This window comes from Girardinichthys multiradiatus, chromosome 10, assembly GCF_021462225.1.
Source record: "Girardinichthys multiradiatus isolate DD_20200921_A chromosome 10, DD_fGirMul_XY1, whole genome shotgun sequence".
Classification (NCBI taxonomy): Eukaryota; Metazoa; Chordata; class Actinopteri; order Cyprinodontiformes; family Goodeidae; genus Girardinichthys; species Girardinichthys multiradiatus.
Window position 1 is genome coordinate 24,390,947 of NC_061803.1, and position 21,296 is coordinate 24,412,242.

At 39.2% G+C, this 21,296-nt stretch overlaps 2 protein-coding genes across 4 annotated transcripts in view; one reads left to right on the forward strand and one right to left on the reverse strand.

The window, feature by feature from the left end:
* Positions 1-212: 212 nt before the first annotated feature.
* Positions 213-21,296, forward strand: part of LOC124875579 — a 51,034-nt gene continuing 29,950 nt past the window's right edge. For 2 of the 3 annotated variants that reach the window (XR_007040067.1, XR_007040066.1), the window contains exons 1-2: positions 213-478; positions 566-662. Coding sequence is in view for 1 of the 3 variants with exons in the window: in XM_047377815.1 (XP_047233771.1) it covers positions 3,519-9,617 (6,099 nt within the window). In the remaining 2 variants the exon portion in view is untranslated. Of the gene's footprint in view, positions 479-565; positions 663-3,397; positions 10,744-21,296 lie in introns of those variants that run through there. The other variant, XM_047377815.1, reaches the window with a different exon arrangement.
* LOC124875580 (bone morphogenetic protein 2-like) lies at positions 12,739-17,850 on the reverse strand. The gene is made up of 5 exons (XM_047377816.1): positions 17,512-17,850; positions 17,160-17,299; positions 13,677-13,793; positions 13,368-13,539; positions 12,739-13,279 (listed from the first exon to the last, which is right to left on the reverse strand). Exons 1-5 carry the CDS (start codon positions 17,759-17,761, stop codon positions 12,870-12,872), a joined length of 1,089 nt encoding a protein of 362 aa, XP_047233772.1. The 5' UTR covers positions 17,762-17,850; the 3' UTR covers positions 12,739-12,869.

The window sequence follows — 21,296 nt, forward strand, 5'->3', positions numbered from 1 at the left end:
CTAACCTAGCCTTTTGTGAGGCAATGTGCTATACTGGAGACTCGTTTCTGAATGACTCGGGCAATATAAAGTGGCTGCCAAATATAAGCCACTGTTGTAACCAGGTAAGTTCACCCCCAGCCACTATGTAATGTCCAAACTAGTCAGTCCCCCCTCTTCTCTGACAATAGGATCTTGTCTTGTCTTCAAAGGTGCCAGACAGAGAGAAGATCGATCCATGAGCCAATCAGATCTGAATGCTTGGTTACAAAAATAACCAATGACAGTGTCTGTTTCACCCTGGCTAGCCTGTCTTGACCTGCCACTTGACACCAACTGGTTATTTCAATGAGAGGAATCAAGCTGGGTCCTGTGTTGCTGCTCAGTTTGGCCACGCTGACTTGTGTGTCTATTTTGGTACCTTAAGAGCTCGCTCTGAGCAGGCCGGCCACACCAGTGCATTTGTACATGAATCCAGGGGCTTGACTGGCTGGCTTAGGTGAGTTTTTTTTTCTTTTTTATCTTAAACAGAAATCTTTAGAAAATGTTACTGATGAACAACTACTAACTGATATATTCTCTACAGGTGCTGCTCTGGATCGCTGGACTTAACTCTAGGGATTTGTTCTTAACCATATACTGTGTAGAGCATTTAGACTTCTCACTCTGAGCATGACACCAAGGTAAGAAAGCATTGTGGTTTCATTATTAATTTGAAAATGTGATAAGTGACCTTAAACGCAATATGTGACAGTGAAAGTTTACATTTTTGGGTTAGCATTCATGTCTTACTATTAAATAACTAAACAAACAAACATACCGTCATGTACTTTTCACCGGTAGTAAAACATCTAGAGGGAAAATGAAGATTTACACTTGATAGTTTGAATCTTTTGACTGTACAGTTAGCTGGACTACATCAATTCTTGAGTATAAATAAAAAAGCAGATGCTGGGAAAGTACCGTGGGTTCTAACTGATCTCAAGTTATGAGAGCTAGAAGATTGTTGGCAACCAAGAGGTCCTGGAAAGCCAAAATATGCAGTAAGTCTGCTTTTAGATACAGTGCAGTCAATAATCGCTTGAGAGTTTTACTTGGTTAAGACTGTGGGATATTCTAAAGTGAAGTTTTTATTGGTAATACTTCCCTTAACTGTATAAAAATGTAGATTGACTTTGTTTGAGATGACAACTCTAACCAAGAATGTTATTTCTATGTGGTACAACACCATATTATTAAATGTAAAATGACTTCATTAAACAAGAGACTGTTGTTAAGCTTGTTGCTGTTTACTTAGGTCAAACAACTTCAGAGCGGTGGAATGCTAACTGCTAACAAGATGGACACTCTGTTTGAATTAATTTTAGCAATTGAAACCACTCCAAAAATGTTTTTCTCCATGGTACACAGTGCTGTATGACCAAATAATAAATTACTACAATTTACCAAGTGATTGTTTTTAAGTTCGTTTTTCTTTCGCAGTCTGGACAGTTCCAGAGCAGTTAAAATGTAAAAGCTAGTCTAAGAGATTCACCGTTTTACCTGATTAGTCTTTTAAAACAATTTAAATTGAAAATGTGCAGATCAATGGGCTACAAAAAAAATTTATGAATATGAAAGGTCAACCTTCACAAGAGACCAATGTTAAGTTTGTTGCAGTTTTTTTTCAGCTGACATGTTGCCACACTAAAGTTCTGCTAGGATTGCTGCCTGTATCTAGCTGTGATTTGAATGTGATCATTTCCAAATACTTCAGTGGGCTGGAAAACCCCCAGATCACACCAACTTAAACAACTAAATCAGTCTGATTGTCAGACTGTCTGCCTTGTATCACTTTCCCGTTCAGCTGAGAAAGCGACAGATGTAACATAGGCATATAATAACAGTCTGTTTTAAAAGTTTTGATCTTTGAATATTGTGCCCTAAGTGTTTACACGTTTTATGTTAGATTTGTTTGTTGAAATCATATTAAACTAGCCTACCACCACTCATATGGCTGAGAAAACAACAACAAACAGTCTTATCTCTACAAAAATAGAGTTGCATCAGAGAGATCTCAACATTTTAGTTTGAGTTTTTTAAGGCAAAATCCAGAAAAAAATTAGGGGTGTTTCATTTGTTAGCTTTGTTAGCTTTGCACTGATCTAAAGATGTATCCACTTTTCTACAAACTCACTCTTAAAAAAAAAAACATATTATTACTTCTGGCTTGAGAATTCTTACTGATAACAATGTAAACAGAGCACCATGAATAAATCTTAGCATGCAAAGTTATAAAAGCAAGTATTATTAGTTCAACAATAATGTGTCTTGATTACCCACTTTTAATCAAGCCATCCTTAACCATAAATATGAACATTCCTAGACATGGTATTACTTTCAGTTTTAACTCTTGTATTCTTCTCAAACAGTCAGATCCACTGACTAAAGAAAATTTTATTTTGTCTTTGGTCAAACTTATTTTCTTTTAGGAGCTTGTTGCATGAGTGGCTGAAGGTTTTATGTCAGTGGCAGGCTCTCAGGTCATGTGGTATAAATGGGTTACTGAACTATTCTGAGAACTCAGAGTGGCTGGAGCAAGATACAGTAGAGCAGCTGTTGCTGAGGTAGACTGAGATTTGAAATTGATTGTGCCTTCTTTCCAGTGCCACATACTATACTGTAGCTGCTCAGAATTGTAATAGATGTGCAAGTGTTTGCAACAGCCTGCATGTTAGCTTCCCGGATTTAATCCCTACATATGAAGAAAATTGTATGTAAGGGATGGAACTGTGTTGTTCTTATTGAAGTCACACATGAACCAAGTTAACGTAAAATTTTCATGTTATATTTTACCTGTAAATGAAGCAAAACATCACTGCTGTTGATGCTAACAGCTTGAAGCACACATTGCTTAAAATAGCCAAGTGCATGCTCTGAAGTGTTTGTCTGCTGCCTGCATAGCTCCAGCATGCTCCAAGCCACCACGTGCTGTGTACATAAAGGTCATTAGTACAACAACAGTTCAAATCTCTTTAATTCTTTTAATAAAACTAAGTCGTATGATCAAGCATTGCAATATGGCTTAGAAGCAGTAAAATGGTTAAGTCTATGGGCTTAAGTGTGTTTAACAAGGGCCAAAATGTGATAGCTGGCTGGGTCAGAGTATCTCGAAAACTGAAGCCCTTGCAGAGTGTTTCCAGTCTGCAGTGGTAAGAATCTATCAAAAGTGAAAGGATGAAAGAATCAGTGATGAACCAGACTGCAGGCTCATTGATGTATGTGGGAAGCAAAGGCTGGTGAGCTACTGTGAATCACATTCAGTGCTGGTCATAATGTAATACCTGCTTGGTTTATTATGTGAGTTTTTTGAGGTTCTAACTGCCCACACTATAGGACTAAGTGATTTATGACTTTGATTATTCTGGCTTGTTTGTAGGGGAAAGACAGATCCTGAGAGCTCACTGATGGTGTAAGCTGGGAGGGAAGCATGCACTAAGCTGAAGTAGCAACAGAGGACACAAGACTGTTGAAAAAATAGCAAAAAACTTGCCGACACCATGAGCTGCGTGGAAAAGCGACACATAAACCATCGGACGGGAAACATGCTACACCATCGATTCCCCAACGGCTTCACGGACCTGTTCATGGACGAGACGGATCGGGAGGTCAGCACCTTGACTGACAGGGCCTTTCGTAGTCTCTGCATTGGGGATGATGCGGTGTTTAATGACGACTTTTTGTATGGATACTCGCCATACAGCTGCCTCAAGCCTTTGGCAGGGGAGCCCTTTAAAAAGAATCCATATAAGGAATCTAAAAAAGCAGGACAACCCAAACCCGATAAAAGCGATGATCAGCCCTGGATACAGCAGCAACAGGACAATATATCCCACATGTCATCCTTCCTGAAGGTACTCAGTACCACAGAGGAAAGAAATGGAGGTATGACAGACTCTAATGGTGAATCATGGGATAAATCAGCACTTCGCAGCATAGAAAGAGAGCTTTCAGAATTCTCCTCTGATTATCGCACAAGTCTTGCCAACAGACAATACAAGAACAATAAACACCATCAGTCTGGCATTGGTCCTAATAAAAAATGCAATAATGCCAGCTTTCCGTCTGGGAAACTGACAAAAAATAAAAATGGTAAATCCACAGTAAAACTGAGAAAACTCAACATCAAAAACTTTTTCCTCCACAGCGAGTTTAGTCCTTTTCAAACATGGACAGATTTGAACCGGTATTCCTTTGGCCAAGACAACATGGTCACCAATATTATCTCTGCTGACAATGTTCATAAATGGTACGACTTGCCCTTTTACAAGGAGCTGACTGAGGCACATACAAAAGAAATTTTGCATACAGGGGAGGTACAGTCATACCAGAAAGAAGCAGTTGAGTCTTCTGCCACAAGAGTTCTTGAACCCACCCCAGACCCTCCTCCTTGCAAGGCCCTGCCAAAGCCCGCTGCTCCTCTGGCTCAGAAAAGGTGCTCTTCAGATGGAGGGGATAAGAATGCTGCCCCGTGGAGGCGAAATGGGCCCAGGGCAAAAAGTGCAATTCCAGCAAATCAACTTGGAAAACGACCTCAAGAAAGTAATTCAAAACCATCGGATGAAAACATTTTGGTGGCCAAAAAAGATGTTAAATCTGTGGAAGTTAAGGCAATTCGGGAAGTCAGCTCTTTGGCCTCTACACCATTCAGCATCTGTCAGCTGATGACTCCTGTAATTCTCTCTAGACAGCCAACAGAGACATCAGAAATCCTCCAAGAGGTTATCTCACCCTCCATCCTTGACCTTCTGAGCAGGCCTCATTCTGAGGCCAAAGTAACTCCTGATCCTCCGGTCAAGCGAGAAACGTACAAATCTCTTGCATCTAGCATCCTCTTCAACTTGAAAGACAACAGGAAAAGGGTGAAGAGTCGATACAGCCCACATAAATTCAAAAGTCTAGAGCTTTCTGAAGGGGACATCCAATCTCCACCCTCAGATAATGTAAATCATCCTCCTTCCGAGGGTTGTGGCTCTGGCATAAGTACACCTGCCATTTCAAAAGATGGACCGACAATTAGCAGTCCTGTTTTAGAACATATTGTATCCCCATCAAATGTTGATCTTACAACACATGGCAGTGACAAGCTTGTATCAATTGATTATTTGTTGTCAAATTTACTGCAGACTAAATGTGATGCTGGCAATAGCAATCTTGGAGAGGAGAACTCAATTTTACCATTTGTACCTTCAAAGAAGAATAGGAGTCCAATTACAAAAAAGCTAAACTATCCATCTCTGAATTTGTACAAGAAAGCCAATCTTGTTGACAGTGATCTGAAATATCTTCAAGTACCTATTGGCAACAACACTTCTACTAAAACTGATGTAACGATTGTTACAAAAAACAGAGAAATTTCTCTAAATCCACTGCCAATAAACGTAGGGCTTTCACCAAGTAATTTAAATGTCATCAAAGATTATTCACCCATAATTTCACCCCACACACTAGAAATAGACGAGGCATCAACGGGAGGGGAAACACTGCCAAATTTCCCAGAGAAAATTGATAGGCTGTTGAAAGACAAAAAGGACTTTGCAGTTCAGCAGGCTCCCCAGGAAAACAACACAGGTGGCCAAACCATTAGTACAACAAATGTAATCGGAGCAGCAAAGGAAGCAATTAATGTGGCCAAAAATAAAGCTCGATCAGCAAGTCATTCAGACGGCAACAGCAAGCCGATACCAGATGCAGACATAATGAGGCAGAAAGAAATGGATCACAGAATTTCAAAAGAACCATTTGAAAGCAGAAGGGGTAGTTGGGTAACAGAAAACAACTATGGTTTATTGCAAAATATACCATCTAATGCAACACTGGTTGGTAAAAATAGCAATGAAGACAAAGAACCTCCACCAGTACCAAAAAGAAATTTAGCTAAATCAGATCTAGAGTTCTGCTTGTATCTTGACAAGCAGCAAAGGCATTACGCTGACAAAGCCTCTAATGGTGATTTAGTAGTTGCAATATCAGATTTACCAACTAAAGAATGTGAATCTGTACAACAACAAGGCAAACATAAACATTTATTGTCATCCAGACAGAATAATTTTATCAAACATCAGGGATACACACTGAAAGATGACGAGCAAGCAAAGGAGTACAAGGAAAGCATTATGAAAGTGAATAAAGAAATGGAGACAGATGTTGAAATAAAGTCAAAAGGAGATATAAGAGAAAGTGAGCACATTTTCCATGATTTGCAGGCTTTGAAAGAGCTAGAAAGAGCACGACTTGGTGATTGCCTGCTTGAGAATGTGAAAAGCAAACTGGAGGTTTTTAACATTGACGAGGAGGCAAAGGCTAAAAACTATTTAATCTCTAGGGAGCTTCGCAATATAAAAAGAGGCATGCTATCGATGAAAGGAAACACATTGGCAAAGAGAAAAATATTTGCTGAGAAAGAGCAGAGCAAGCAGGAGGTCTTCGCAAAGCTAGACAGTAATGTCATTGTGAACAAAGCACTTCTAAACGATAATTATGACAAAGCTAAAATGGCACTTGAGGAGATTATCTCAGAGCGGGAGAGGAGAAGGAGTACATTCACAGAGCAGGATGCAGTTCTACCATCTGAAGATGAAAGTTGTAAAACATGGTCACAGGAAGTTCAAAAAGATAATAAACACTGTAAGATAAAACAGAATGAAGAAAACAATAACAGGACTTCTCCACTTAAAGAGAAAAACCTAAAACAGAGAATAGGTGACTCGAGAGTTTCGCAAACTCAACCTAGACTGGCTGACACCCACAGATTGATCAGTAGGGTAGCACTACCTGGTATCGACACAATGGGCAATAAGCAGAATTCACTGTTAAAAGCTAAAGTTGTGACAGAAAAGTTAGCTGATAATCATACTCATATTCAAGAGATCAGTTTGCCAGAAACAGCAGAACAGGTGTATAAAGACAGTGAGGAAAACGTCATAAATGTAAGGGAAGAAAAAAGGTTGGATGCTCCACCTGTTCCACCAAGAAGCAAAAAAGGAGTTAGTAGAAGAGGCTGGAGTGCAGCCAATGACAAAGATGCAGTGGGTGACATATTCTATGGTAAAAAAGAACATTTTGAAAACAGTGAAGGGCAATTGTGTGAAATCAAGACAGGCTCTGAAATATATGTAATTGCTGATACTGAAGAAGCTTTACTCAGTCAGTGTGAAACTCCTCATAAAGAGAGGCAGGATGAGGTTAAAAATACTTGTTTAAAACTAAGTTCTTCAGCAGATGCATTTGCATATGGGTTGGTTAACAATTTAATGATAAACACAAGTCCAAAAAGAGAAGCCACAGCTGAAAGTCATGCTAACATTCAGGAAACCTGCAAGGTGAAACGAAAAGCCCCTTTAAAACCAGATCATTTGTTTAAGCAAGATGACGACATGATCAAGAACTTCAAACCAGAAAAAGAACCTTTTAAAAAAACTAATGAAGATATAGATATGGATGCTGAAGAACAACGTGAAATTCCCAGAAACATTGTGTCACCTTTGCTACTAGTAAAAGGTGTTAGTGTTGCACAGAGCCCACCTGATCAAGCCAGCTTGTCCTCAAAGTCCTCCTACTTCTCTGTGGAAAGTACTATACACAAAACCACAGAGAATGAGTCAAATATCTTCCACTCTTTAGGGAACTCGCCAGCAGAGGTGGAGCAGGTTAATGAACTAGGACAGACTGTTTCACAAAGTAATTTGAATGGAGCAGAGGTGGAATACTGCTGTTTAGGTGATCAAGAAAGCAAGCTAGAGGCCATAAAGCAGCGGTTAAAATTTACCCAAAATCAACCAGAGCTACAATATGCAAACAACATAGATAAAAAGAATGTCCTCACATACGAAAGAGATGGTAATGAAGAAAACAATTCAACATCATCATCTAGTACTTTTTCCCCAACTTTGGGAATCCCCGCTTTGTTTAAAATTAAAGACAACAGTTTTAATAGTAAGACAAAGAAGCCTGTACTACTCTGGTCTCCGAAAGGCAGTATGAATGGATCAGAGAAAATAGACAAAGAGTTACATCAGACAAAGGAAAATCCAGAAATAACTCCGACTGATATCTTTAAACGTAAAGAAATATTTAGTACAAACGAATCACCAGTGTTTTCGCTGGTACCCTCAAACATCCAAAACGAATATCCCAAAACATCTGAAGTTGGAAGTTCTCTATTAATTGCACAGGAGGAAGAAACTTTTCTTAGGATGACCCCATCATCTGAAGGCATAGAGAGCTTACCAACTAGTACTGCTGACCCAGACTATGACTCAGCAACAAATGCTAAAGTTGTAGTAGAGAGTGAAAAGACAAAGGACATCAGAGAACAATCAGGATTCATTTGCAGTGGTATTGACAGCCAAACTGAGCTGCCCAGGCCTCCAGCAGTCTTACCAAAATCTGAAAAAGCAGTTCAAAAAGCCATCAAACTGACAAACAGAAGGATGAAGAAGGTAGAGTCCCAGAAGTCATCTCAAAAGTCATCTCAAAGCAGCAGCAAAAACAGAGCAGAAAAAACAAGGAGTGATAAATCAGAGCAGAAAAGCAGTGGCAGTGCTAAAGCTGGCAGGAATAGTGAAAAAAAACACAAAGATGGAAATCGTCATAATGCAAATCACCACAGCAATGACAGCCATCCCCAGCGTGAATGCCACAAAGAGAACCACAATCAAAATGACGTCCACAGGACTCGGAGACAGAGTCAAGATTCAGTGGAAGGCAATACCGCAAGAACAGAAGAACGACTCAATCTAGCATCAGAAAGACAAGGTCGCAGCACTGACAGACATGCTCGAGAAAATGCTGAACACAGAGACTATAACAGTGACAGTGTCATCAGTAATGTGCCAGTATACAAAACTCATGTTAGTGAGCGGCCCATGTCAGACAGGCCTTTTAATCGATCACTGAGCATTGATAGGTACCTGGGAGGTAAAGAAGAACGCAGGCTTAGTGCTGATCTGCCAGTCAGTGAGAAGCTTGAACCCAGGACCAAGCGCATTGAGAAATCCATAATGCAAGAGCTTCAACAGAGAAGCAGAGCCAAAGAGAAGCCAAGCAGAGCCCGCCCCCTGAGAAGAAGCCAAAGTATCGACGCATGCAGTACTGAGATACCACCTCTTGCCCGACAGTCCAGCCACACAAGCCAGTTTTTTCGTCAGTCAAGCATGGAGCATGCTGTCCTTGCGCAGTCCATCTCTATGACTCAACGAAAGCTCCTCCAGGATCCAGACTCAGGGCAGTACTTCTTTGTTGACCTGCCAGTTCAAGTCAAGACAAAAACCTTCTTTGATCCTGGGACAGGAAGCTATGTCCAGCTGCCAGTCCAGCCACCAGATGGTGGTGTTCCTTCAGCTCCCCACGTAGAGGTCTTGACTTCCCCATTGGTTGTTTACCACAGTTTTGTGCCAGTCCCTCTGTCCCCCATGGCTCAGAAAGCCACCATCCAAGCAGCTCATGTGGAACCAAATGGGTTAGAGCAAAGGATCCAGAAAAGGACAAGGCAAGTGCACATTAAAGAGGAACATCCATATTTAGAGCCTGCTTACGGTCAACATGAACTGATGTTAGCGGAGTTCTTGGGCACAGAAGAGTTGGACTGTCCCTGCTGATGGGCACTTTGTTTCACTACATTGTGGTGGCTGTTGTATTCCAGGAGTTTGTCTTGTGATGTTCTGTCATGGTTTAGCCTTTTTCAACTGATCCTAACTTTTATTTTTGGTTTCCAGTTTCCAGGCTTTAGCTAAAAAGTTGCAACATTCATTGTTTATTTAACAGTTTATTTGATTATCAATTGATTATCAATTGTTTAAAGTTTGAATTAAAAAATAGGATAAAAAAGGATTTACCGGAAAAACACACCACACAAATATGCCTAGAAATGCCAAGTACACCCCAATGCACTGTTACAATGTCAATTATTTCCCTTTGGATGTTCTTAGAGCTTTTTTTCTTCTTTTGCTCATGTCTTTTTTTGTTTTTGTTTTGGTTGAACTGAATTTTTGCTAATGCAGCACAGAAGGTGTCCTAGTTTTTGAACCGTGCTTCAGCCACGGCAGCACTTCTGTAGAGGAATGAATCTAGGTTAAGTACAAATTTAGAAGAAATACAGATTTGTGGAATGATCATTGCTGTAAAAAATATAAATTGATGTTAAAATGAGCAAAATCTAGGAAGGATATGATTGATGTAAATAATATATTTAAGTTTAAACAGAGAAGACATGGTTTAATGGGAATTGTTTATTTTTTTTTGTAAATGCTGGCAGTTTGTTATATGCTATAGTAGCACAGGGGTAGTAATAAATCTTCACTACTTTTCAGGTATTGTGGGTTTTGTTTTCTTATATATTAATTTTGTTGCCTTTCTATTTTCACCTGTTAAGCTAAAATCCTTCCTCATTAAATGTACTTGAATCCATGAGTAACTTAAAAAGAAATAAGTAAGTTATACACTATTGATTTTTACTGGTAATATCCACACAAAAAACATTGTAAGATATTCTGCATTTTGCAGATGGTTCAAATAACCATCTGCTAAATGTGTTGCAAACATTACAAATTCCAGTTATAATTGGAAAAGCATGAGCTGATATTATTGCATTCACATTTTTTCTTCAGATGCGCAGAAGAACTGGTGCAAGATTTTTGCATTTGCATTTTTCTCAGCTTGAGTCAAACAGGGCTGTCTTGTGTCTGTGATCCATTCCAATGAAATAAACAACTGTTGTTAACAGAGTTCAGCTGGACTCTTTATTTCAAGCTTAATACCATTCTTCATCATCAGAAGATTGTTTAGCAAAGTTAACTGAAGATGATTATAAATATTATGGTTTGCAATTAGATTATAATTCAGGTAAATCAACATTTGTGATTTTTTGACTGGGTTTTTTTTTTTTTTTTACAATTTTAGGAATAACAATATTAGGAAGTAACATCACTGAACAAGTACAATGCCATGTTACTTTTAACATAGAGACAAATATAGGATTGTCCTTCATTTTTTATTTTTTTATTTGCTTTGTGCATTGGTGTGTGCAGGTATTCTGTTGTGCAGGATGCCATGACTCTACCGTGCTGTCCAAAATGTGTTCTCTCAAACCCCCAGTCGGTCGTGGCAGATGGCCGCTCACACTGAGCCTGGTTCTGCTGGAGGTTTCTTCCTGTTAAAAGGGAGTTTTTCCTCTCCGCTGTCGCTACATGCATGCTCAGTATGAGGGATTGCTGCAAAGTCAATGCCAGTGACTGTCCACTGTCTCTACATGCTCATCCAGGAGGAGTGACTTTTGCAAGTCACTGACTGGATGCAATCTGCTGGGTTTCCTTAGATAGAAAAACGTTTTATCCAATTTGAAAAAAAAGTTAACTCCGACTGCACTGTTCAATTGTTAGGATTAATTGGAATGTATGTACCTGACTGTTGTGAAGTGCCTTGAGACAACATGTGTTGTGAATTGGTGCTATATAAATAAAACTGAATTGAATTGAATTGAATTAAAGACATACTCTTCTGGTATTAACACACCTGCTCTGTTTAAACAAACAATATACAAACTATCAAAAACCTACACATGTTGTACATTTAAAATGTCTTCTCTTTTATTGTTAGACTACATAGTGGTAAACATGTTTCCATCAAATGCAGCATTGAAACTGAAACCTGTGACAATTAAAACTGTATACAATAAATCACCTTTGATCGGTGATTATTCATTTTAAATAAGATCCACAAAGAAACAAATAACAGCCACTTCCTTTAAGAAATTATGTCAAATCGCTCCTTCTCTGCAAAGAACATAGGTGGAACAGATGTATAAACAATGTGTAAGTGCATAACATGATAAAGATGATGTTGTTGCTGACAAATTGCTTTATTTATGTAATACATTAATAAGAGTAACCCTGTTCATAGTGTGCTATAGATGTTCATGGTTAATGGGGGATTAAACATTATAATACAGTGCATTGCAAAAGTATTCACGTGTTCCATTCCCACAGTAGGATGCTGCCACCACAATGTGTCACTGCTGGGGTACTGTATTCAAGGTTATGTGCCATGTTAGTGTACCTACACATTAGCATTTTTCTTGTGGGCTAAAAAGTTTAATTTTAGTCTCATCTGCCCATAGCCCCTTCTTCCACATGTTTGTTGTGACCCCTACTATCACTAGAGGGAAACTACGAATGGTTCTTTCCACGGTGGATTTCTTCTAGCCCTTATAAGTCTGCTTTGTGAAGTTTCCAAAGAGCTTTCAACAGATTCTTAGCTGTATTTATACTTAATGTTCACAAAGGTGGTTCCTAAATAACTAGGTGATTTCTAAAGCAGTCGGTTTCCTTGGATTCTATTGAGGGGTATCAGATTAAAGGGGGCTAAATACAAATGCAGATTTTTATTTGTCAAAAAAAATACTAATTAATGTACCCTTCTCTTACCACTTCGTAGTTATTCACTCTTTTGTGTTGGTCAATCACATAAAACCTCAGTAAAATATTGTAAAGTTTGTGGTAGTAATGTTTTAGGCTTCTCTGCTGTAAAACTGTAATTTCAACATAAGATTCGATGGTTATTATTATTTCAATGTAGTTTATAACACCATTTTGAATCCTATAATTTCAGTCGACCCTAAAGTGGACATACAAGGCCTGCGGACCTGTGTTGAATAACACGCCCACTCAACAGCCATCCGTTTTTCACAACACCAAAAAATGTTTCAGTTAATAGTCAAGGAATCCTTTTTATTTCTTAAAATAAATCATTATTTAAACATATACAGGGAAACATAGTCTAATCAGCTGAGCGACTCCATTCCCTTCACCTCCTCTCTATGCCTCAGTCTTTAAGAGTGCAGGAGCCAAACATAGTCAGTGACAGCCGCAGCTTAACGCCACCATGTCATCATACTGCTTCAAAACCACATTCTCGTCATCGTCAAAATACAACAAGCTGATTGACTGCAGTCTGTCGGGCACGCAGCAGGGGGCTCCCACGTCCTCCCCAGGAAGCTTGAGCGTGTGCATGATGGAGCGCACTGTGGCGTGGTTGGTGGCCCTAAGGCCTACTCCCAACGGAAACGGACAGGAACCTTTGCAGTGGTAGGCGTTGTAGCCGCGAGGAGAGATGATCCAGCCTGACCAGCCGATCTCTTCAAAGTCGACGAAGAGGGGGACCCGCCGGCAGGACTGTGAACGACCACGGGGAGGGAACTCTAAGGATGAACGTCTCCTCCTGTTGATATGGTCCTCAGGCTCAGGGGCTGCTGCTGTAGGTTGTCCTGTAGTAAGATGGACACAATCAGCCTAAACAGAGGTGAAAGGTATCAGGTTGATTGTGCACATGTATAGCACTCCACATCGGCTTACCTAGGTTTGACTGGTTTGCTTCAGTCCTACGATCGTCTGAGAATATGACCAGGTAGGCGCTTGCATCTGTCAACTCAAGCTGCTTGGATCCAGACGTTATGCAGTCACCATGGAGAAATGTTATCACCACCAGGATGCCATGCTCCTCACTATTCTGGATCCATTTAGATACCTGAGATTCAAAGCAAGATTGGTCTAATTCAGGCTGAGTGACCCGAGACTTAATGTCTCACTATAAATCTAGATCAGTAATTAATCAACATTTTAATAATGATCATGAAAACCTAAAGCTGTAAACTTTTTTGTTACCATGTGAGTGACATTGAACACTTCCCATCCTTGTGTATGCGAAGTCACCAGCCTGGAGGTGATGAGGTTTCCTCTCTGTGGTTTTACTCTGCTGTCCAGCACCTCATATACATCCACCTGGACAAGGAAACACAATAATGTTGGCTGACTAAACAATCCACAACATGTTAACAAGAATACAAGATGAGTGGAAGCAGTTGACCTCTGCATTCATACATCTCAATAAGTTAGAATAACATTCAAAAAATAGTGTATTTCCCTAGTTCACTTCCAAAACTGAAACTCATGTTATATAGATTCATTCAGCACTCAGTAAATACATTTCAAGTGTTTGTTTTGTCAATATTGACTTACTATATTATTACTATATATATTGACTTACTTTTCAGTTTACTGAAAAGGATGTCCATATATGGACTCAGGAGTTTTTCGGGACTCCTTTGGCATATATTACAGCATCAATGCAACCTGGCATGGAAAGTGATCAACTTGTGGCTCTGCTGAGGTGTAATGGAAGCCCAGGTTGCTTTGAAAGTGCCCTTTAACTCATCTAGAATGTATGCAGTGGTGTCTCTCATCTTTCACTTGATAAAAATCCTTTGATTCTGTATGGGGTTTAGGCATCTTCATAAAGCTCTTTAGCAGAGAAGTGCTCTAAAACTTAACATTAGACCACTGTGCTGACTTTGTAAAACACAGAGGACCAACATTAGGAGGTGATATGACTCCTAAAATCATCACTATGGAAGCTTCAGACTATGGAAGCAAATCGTTACCATATTTCAAATGAAAAAGCATTTTCAGAAATGCTTTTTCATTTTAAGAATGTGGCTGCATTGTTTGACTCATAAATGAAATTAGTAATCAATAATCCTATTTGCATTTTAATTTTCTTCTTCAAGACTGCTCATTCTTTCACTTAATTAAAATGAAAAAGAAAAAGACATTTGAGATTTATTTTTCAAAATGTACCCCAGCAAATAGATACCAAAATTCAATTTGAAATGTAAAATTTGAAAATGAAAAAGCATTTCCAGAAATGCTTTTTCATTTTAAGAATGTGGCTGCATTGTTTGACTCATAAATGAAATTAGTAATCAATCATCCTATTTGCATTTTAATTTTCTTCTTCAAGACTGCTCATTCCTTCACTAAATTAAAATGAAAAAGACATTTGAGATTTATTTTTTAAAATATGCCCCAGCAAATAAATACCAAAATTCAATTTGAAATGTAAAATTTGAAAATGAAAAAGCATTTCCAGAAATGCTTTTTCATTTTAAGAATGTGGCTGCGTTATTTAACCCATAAATACAATTAGTAATCAATCATCCTATTTGCATTTGCATTTTCTTCTTCATGACTGCACATTTTATGCCATAATCAAAAAGAAAACAAAGCAGACATTGCTTTTTCGTTTTCGTGGTCTGCCCGCAAAATACTGCCCAGAACTCGAAAACGAAAAAGCATTCCGAGCTGCGGGCGCAGAAGAGTGACGTGAGCAGCTGCTCTTCCTCAGCTCCCTGCTGACCGAGCTACCCATCTTGTTCGGTGGGAGGCGCTGTGCACGTCTGCATTGCATTACATTGCAAACGTGCTGAGAAATTGATTGAATTGCAGCAGGGCCGAGCTCAATTTGTGGCAGTGGCAAGCAGAACTGGTAGTTCCGCCACAGCTCCACAGTTCCGGTGGCAGCTTCGGTGGCAGGCTGTGCCAGTTCCGCCACAGCCTGCCACCGAAGCTGCCACCGGAACTGCCACAGCTTGCCGCATGGTGGCACGGGATTCCGCGAGGATGCCAGAAGGTGGCAGACCGGCCGTAAAAGCTTGCCAATGCGGTTGCCGCTGTTTTTGTGGAAGCTGATGCTGATTATCGGCAAATGGGATGTCATTATTGTTATAGCCTGTTACCTTTAAATAATGATTTCATTATTGATTATTATTTAATAAACAGCTTTAGACCCATAACATAAGGTGATTGTATTTACTTGACATGGAAAATAAATAGCACTATGTGTTTGTGTTGAAAGGATGACGATTTATTGCACAAACAGCCGGTTTATTATAGAGCATGAGCGGCTATTCTGAATCGTCACTCAAAGAAAAATATAAATAAAAGCTTAAAAACACGCTGGATGTCCCAGGCCATAAGTCTGCCACAAGGATGCCACAGCCTGCCACCGGAACTACCAGTTCTGCCTGCCACTGCCACAAATTGAGCTCGGCCCTGCTGCAATTCAACCAATTTCTCGGCACGTTTGCAATGTAATGCAATGCAGACGTGCACAGCGCCTCCCATCGAACAAGATGGGTAGCTCGGTCAGCAGGGAGCTGAGGAAGAGCGGCTGCTGACATCACTCTTCTGCGCCCGCAGCTCGGAATGCTTTTTCGTTTTCGAGTTCTGGGCAGTACTTTGCGGGCAGACCACGAAAACGAAAAAGCAATGTCTGCTTTGTTTTCTTTTTGATTATGGCATAAAATGTGCAGTCATGAAGAAGAAAATGCAAATGCAAATAGGATGATTGATTACTAATTTTATTTATGGGTCAAACAATGCAGCCACATTCTTAAAATGAAAAAGCATTTCTGGAAATGCTTTTTCATTTTCAAATTTTACATTTCAAATTGAATTTTGGTATCTATTTGCTGGGGTACATTTTGAAAAATAAATCTCAAATGTCTTTTTCTTTTTCATTTTAATTAAGTGAAAGAATGAGCAGTCTTGAAGAAGAAAATTAAAATGCAAATAGGATTATTGATAACTAATTTCATTTATGAGTCAAACAATGCAGCCACATTCTTAAAATGAAAAAGCATTTCTGAAATGCTTTTTCATTTGAAATATGGTAACGATTTGCTTCCATATCAGACTGGACCTCAAGCCACTTATATTCTGTGTCTTTCCACTCTTTCTCCAGACTCTAAGAGCTTGATTTCCAAACCAAATGCAACAAAGATGAAAAAGCCAAGTTAAGACTCTTCTGACATTGTCTCTAGTCCTGTTTATGTATCCGTGTTGTGGTTCTTAAAGCACTGATTCCAGATGTGGTCCATGTCTTGTAAATTTCTCTATAACTGTTCAATGAAATTTACCTCACAATCCTCTCAAGCATTTACATATTCCCGTTGCTTGTGCTCCTTTTTCTGGCACACTTTTTCCTTTCACTTAACATTTCATATATACGATTTGATACAACCCTCTGTGAACAGCAAGCTTCTGTAGATTTTGAACTTTTGTGTTTTTTGTTTATCTTATAAGATTAGATTTTTCAGTGGATGTACTAGCAGAAATATATGCTACACTAGCAGACATATATGCTTCATATATATCAGAGGTAGGTAGAATTTACTGCATATCAAATAAAAATCTTGTCAATTATATTTAGCAGATTTAGCTCCAATATCAAATACGGACTTAACTTAAAAGGACTAATCTGATATACAAAAACATAAATAAAAAATGGTATTGTTAGAGGCGGGTTACCTTATAGAAATGAGGGCCGTGAGAGTTCCCGAGGTAGAACGTCTGTTTCTTTCGGAACCAGCGGAATTCAGCTTTGATCATTTTCTCCTCTCTGCCCAGGGAGGACAAGTTGAAAAAGTGCACCCTCTGCCCAGTGTGTCCTGCAGACGACAGGATACAGTAGAGACACGTTAAGCGAAACTTTGTTCAAGAAAGACAAGTCCGTGCGTAATTTGGCCTTTTATGGTAAAATTTACGCAATGGCATCTGTGCCTTTTATCGCAAAATTTGTAATTTAAATAAACAAGTGTTCCATTGCATTTCACAGATTTACAGACAAATATAAAGTTCTTATAATGGTGCTTCTGCTCACCTTTATCCTGGAAACTGCGCACCGTGTTCCCTTCTAGTATCTCCTTCTGGCTTTTGTGCGTCCCGTGGTCCACGGACACGGCGTTAAACAGTCCCAACATAAACTGTGGCGCCTTTTTGTGAGGAGAAAACGCAGGAGCTCGGGATAAATCCTTCAACTCGAAGGGCGCTTCATCCAATGCCCCGCCGGGAACGCACCTCATGTGGAGGGCAGCGAGGAAGAGGCAGAAACGCAAAACTCTTACTGGCATTTTCACCTAGAGTGGACTGAGCTGGGCACCTGCGCAAGGGTGGGTGATAAGGGGGGTGCTTGCTTTTCATGACAGGCTCTCCCTGTATTCAGCTAACATCGGAGGTTGATTGGGTCCTGATTGATGATGGAAGAGAAAAAAAAACAAAACAAAGAAAAGGTGAAAACGAGCAGAGTTGACTAAGATAAAAATAGATAAATAAGCGAATGACAAATTTCCCATCAATTGTATGTAATTTGGAGGCCTTCTCACCCAGTTTGTACACTATAAAAATGAATTTTGGAGTGAATTAAATATAAGTCATTAGAATTATTTAAACTTACTGCTTATTTGTTTGTTAAGGTAATGGTAACTAATGACAAACTGTTTCTAATTGGTATGCTGTTTACTGTTTTCACCCAGTTGGTACTCTATAAAAAATGAATTTTTGAAATAATTCAGTATAATTATTCAAATTCAAATTATTTAAATTTCTTAGTTTTTGAATGTAATGTTCCATAATAACTAATCTCCTTTAATTTGTATGGAGGCTCATTACCCTGGTTTGCACACCGGAAAAGAGGGCATTAAATATGCAATTAAAATGATTAAATTTTTTTTTTAAATCAAGCATATTAGTTTGTAAGTTGTTCAGTAATGAAGATTTTTAGAATAGAATAGATTTGACCTTTATTGTTATTGTTATTGTTATTTATTGTTATTATTTATCAATGAAATGAGCAACTGAGTAGGATAATTTAAAAATGCTGATGGTAAGGTCAAAATTGCTAGCAAGCTGAGCTTCATAACACTAAGGCAGTTGTTGCTAATCGTAGTAGCTGTTGTTTGGAAAACATTTGCTATGTAACTTTTATAAAATGGATTTCAAATGTCTATTACTATTTTAGTAATGTTTTATTGTTTATTCACAAACTAGTTTTTTATTTTTTGTTTCTTTTAACATTGAGGACAAATCATACAATTTAATGAAAGAAACAGTGACGTTGTTTGTTAGTCTTGATTTTCCTGGCCTCAAGGATCCACTGATCCTTTGCATCCATAAAAGGGAGTTTTTTTTCATATTGATCAATATAGGCTTGTAGGTCTTAAATGTATATTTAGGAAGATGATTCAGGATTGAGAAAAGTTAAATGTGTGCTCTAATCCTGTTGCTGATGAACTGTTGACATGGCAGATGTTTTGTATGTCCATTTGATTGAAACAATATAAACTTACACATTTTGGCAGTTGTACCTCAAGTTCAGGAAAATATATAGGTATTTGAAGTAATTCATTTCAGTAAAAGCATCTATACAATTATTAGGAATTAACAAATTTGTTGACAAACTATATTTAAAAAATGTATTAATTTATTTAAGTGTATATACTGTAAATACTGATTATAATATTCCCAAACAAAAGTTAGGATTTTTCTGTGACAAAATTCTAACTGTTTGTTTTATCAGTGTAGCAAGTCTGTCAGAGAGGTGAAGACTTCCAATGTTCTGCAGACTTCAAGTCCACAATAGGAAGAATTAGAGAAAATATTTGCAATAACAGTGAATGTTTATATCAGCACAGATTAGATGAATGTTCAAATATTAGTTTAACAACACTTTTTACTTTAACACTGCAGCCTAATTGAAAAAAAACTTGTCCTGTTCTGATGTTCTGTTGCCATTCCTCCTCATCTTGTGTTGTTTTTTCTTGCCAGTTTTCTGTTATCAGTATGAAGCCAGTTGCAAGAGAGCAAACGAATGAAAGAGCAGTGACGCAAATGAGGCATCCTTTCAAAAGCCAACTGTTAATGCACACTTTTGCACAAAACGCAAGCCATGGTCAACATGGTCACCCCTCCTCCCCTTGTTACTATTTGAACAGGGACTCTGACTTAACAGCTGCAATAGAATGACGTGCTTGTTCCCCCTGTTAAGTTAATTCTGAGATCATCTCTGATCAATCAGCGTTAACAAAAGGGATCAAATTCCCAAGATCGTCAAGCTGATCAATAGCTCAGTCTTCCACCCCATCTGCTGTTCATCAAATCCATGATGATACCCTCATTTAGGGGCCATTTCTCATGTTTGAGGTCCTTTCCATGTCGCTTTTTTATCACCTCAGTTGCAACCGCATGTCAGATAACTGGGCTCCAGGATAGATTATAGTCATAAACTCTGCAAACAAGAAGGCCCAATGAGGCCAGGTGATGATTGGATTTGCTGAAACAATAGCTGTGATCCTTTTACATTTTATTCAACATAACATTTATTTTTAATGTAAATTAGAGGTTGGATTGTACAGGTCCTTCTCAAAATATTAGCATATTGTGATAAAGTTCATTATTTTCCATAATGTCATGATGAAAATTTAACATTCATATATTTTAGATTCATTGCACACTAACTGAAATATTTCAGGTCTTTTATTGTCTTAATACGGATGATTTTGGCATACAGCTCATGAAAACCCAAAATTCCTATCTCACACAATTAGCATATCATTAAAAGGGTCTCTAAACAAGCTATGAACCTAATCATCTGAATCAACGAGTTAACTCTAAACACCTGCAAAAGATTCCTGAGGCCTTTAAAACTCCCAGCCTGGTTCATCACTCAAAACCCCAATCATGGGTAAGACTGACGACCTGACTGCTGTCCAGAAGGCCATTATTGACACCCTCAAGCCAGAGGGTAAGACACAGAAAGAAATTTCTGAACGAATAGGCTGTTCCCAGAGTGCTGTATCAAGGCACCTCAGTGGGAAGTCTGTGGGAAGGAAAAAGTGTGGCAGAAAACGCTGCACAACGAGAAGAGGTGACCGGACCCTGAGGAAGATTGTGGAGAAGGGCCGATTCCAGACCTTGGGGGACCTGCGGAAGCAGCGGTCTGAGTCTGGAGTAGAAACATCGAGAGCCACCGTGCACAGGCGTGTGCAGGAAATGGGCTACAGGTGCCGCATTTCCCAGGTCAAGCCACTTTTGAACCAGAAACAGCGGCAGAAGCGCCTGACCTGGGCTACAGAGAAGCAGCACTGGACTATTGCTCAGTGGTCCAAAGTACTTTTTTCGGATGAAAGCAAATTCTGCATGTCATTCGGAAATCAAGGTGCCAGAGTCTGGAGGAAGACTGGGGAGAAGGAAATGCCAAAATGCCAGACGTCCAGTGTCAAGTACCCACAGTCAGTGATGGTCTGGGGTGCCGTGTCAGCTGCTGTTGTTGGTCCACTGTGTTTTATCAAGGGCAGGGTCAATGCAGCTAGCTATCAGGAGATTTTGGAGCACTTCATGCTTCCATCTGCTGAAAAGCTTTATGGAAATGAAGATTTCATTTTTCAGCACAACCTGGCACCTGCTCACAGTGCCAAAACCACTTGTAAATGGTTTACTGACCATGGTATCACTGTGCTCAATTGGCCTGCCAACTCTCCTGACCTGAACCCCATAGAGAATCTGTGGGATATTGTGAAGAGAACGTTGAGAGACTCAAGACCCAACACTCTGGATGAGCTAAATGCTGCTATTGAAGCATCCTGGGCCTCCATAAGACCTCAGCAGTGC

What these genes read in the sequence shown, in the direction of transcription:
- LOC124875580 (XM_047377816.1), bottom strand. Translation starts at nt 17,761, where the DNA reads ATGCCAGTAAGAGTTTTGCGTTTCTGCCTCTTCCTCGCTGCCCTCCAC. An exon ending in GCGCAGTTTCCAGGATAAAG is followed by an intron (nt 17,300 to 17,511) that starts GTGAGCAGAAGC and finishes TGTCGTCTGCAG; the next exon opens with GACACACTGGGCAGAGGGTG. An exon ending in ACGGCCCTCATTTCTATAAG is followed by an intron (nt 13,794 to 17,159) that starts GTAACCCGCCTC and finishes TTCCTTGTCCAG; the next exon opens with GTGGATGTATATGAGGTGCT.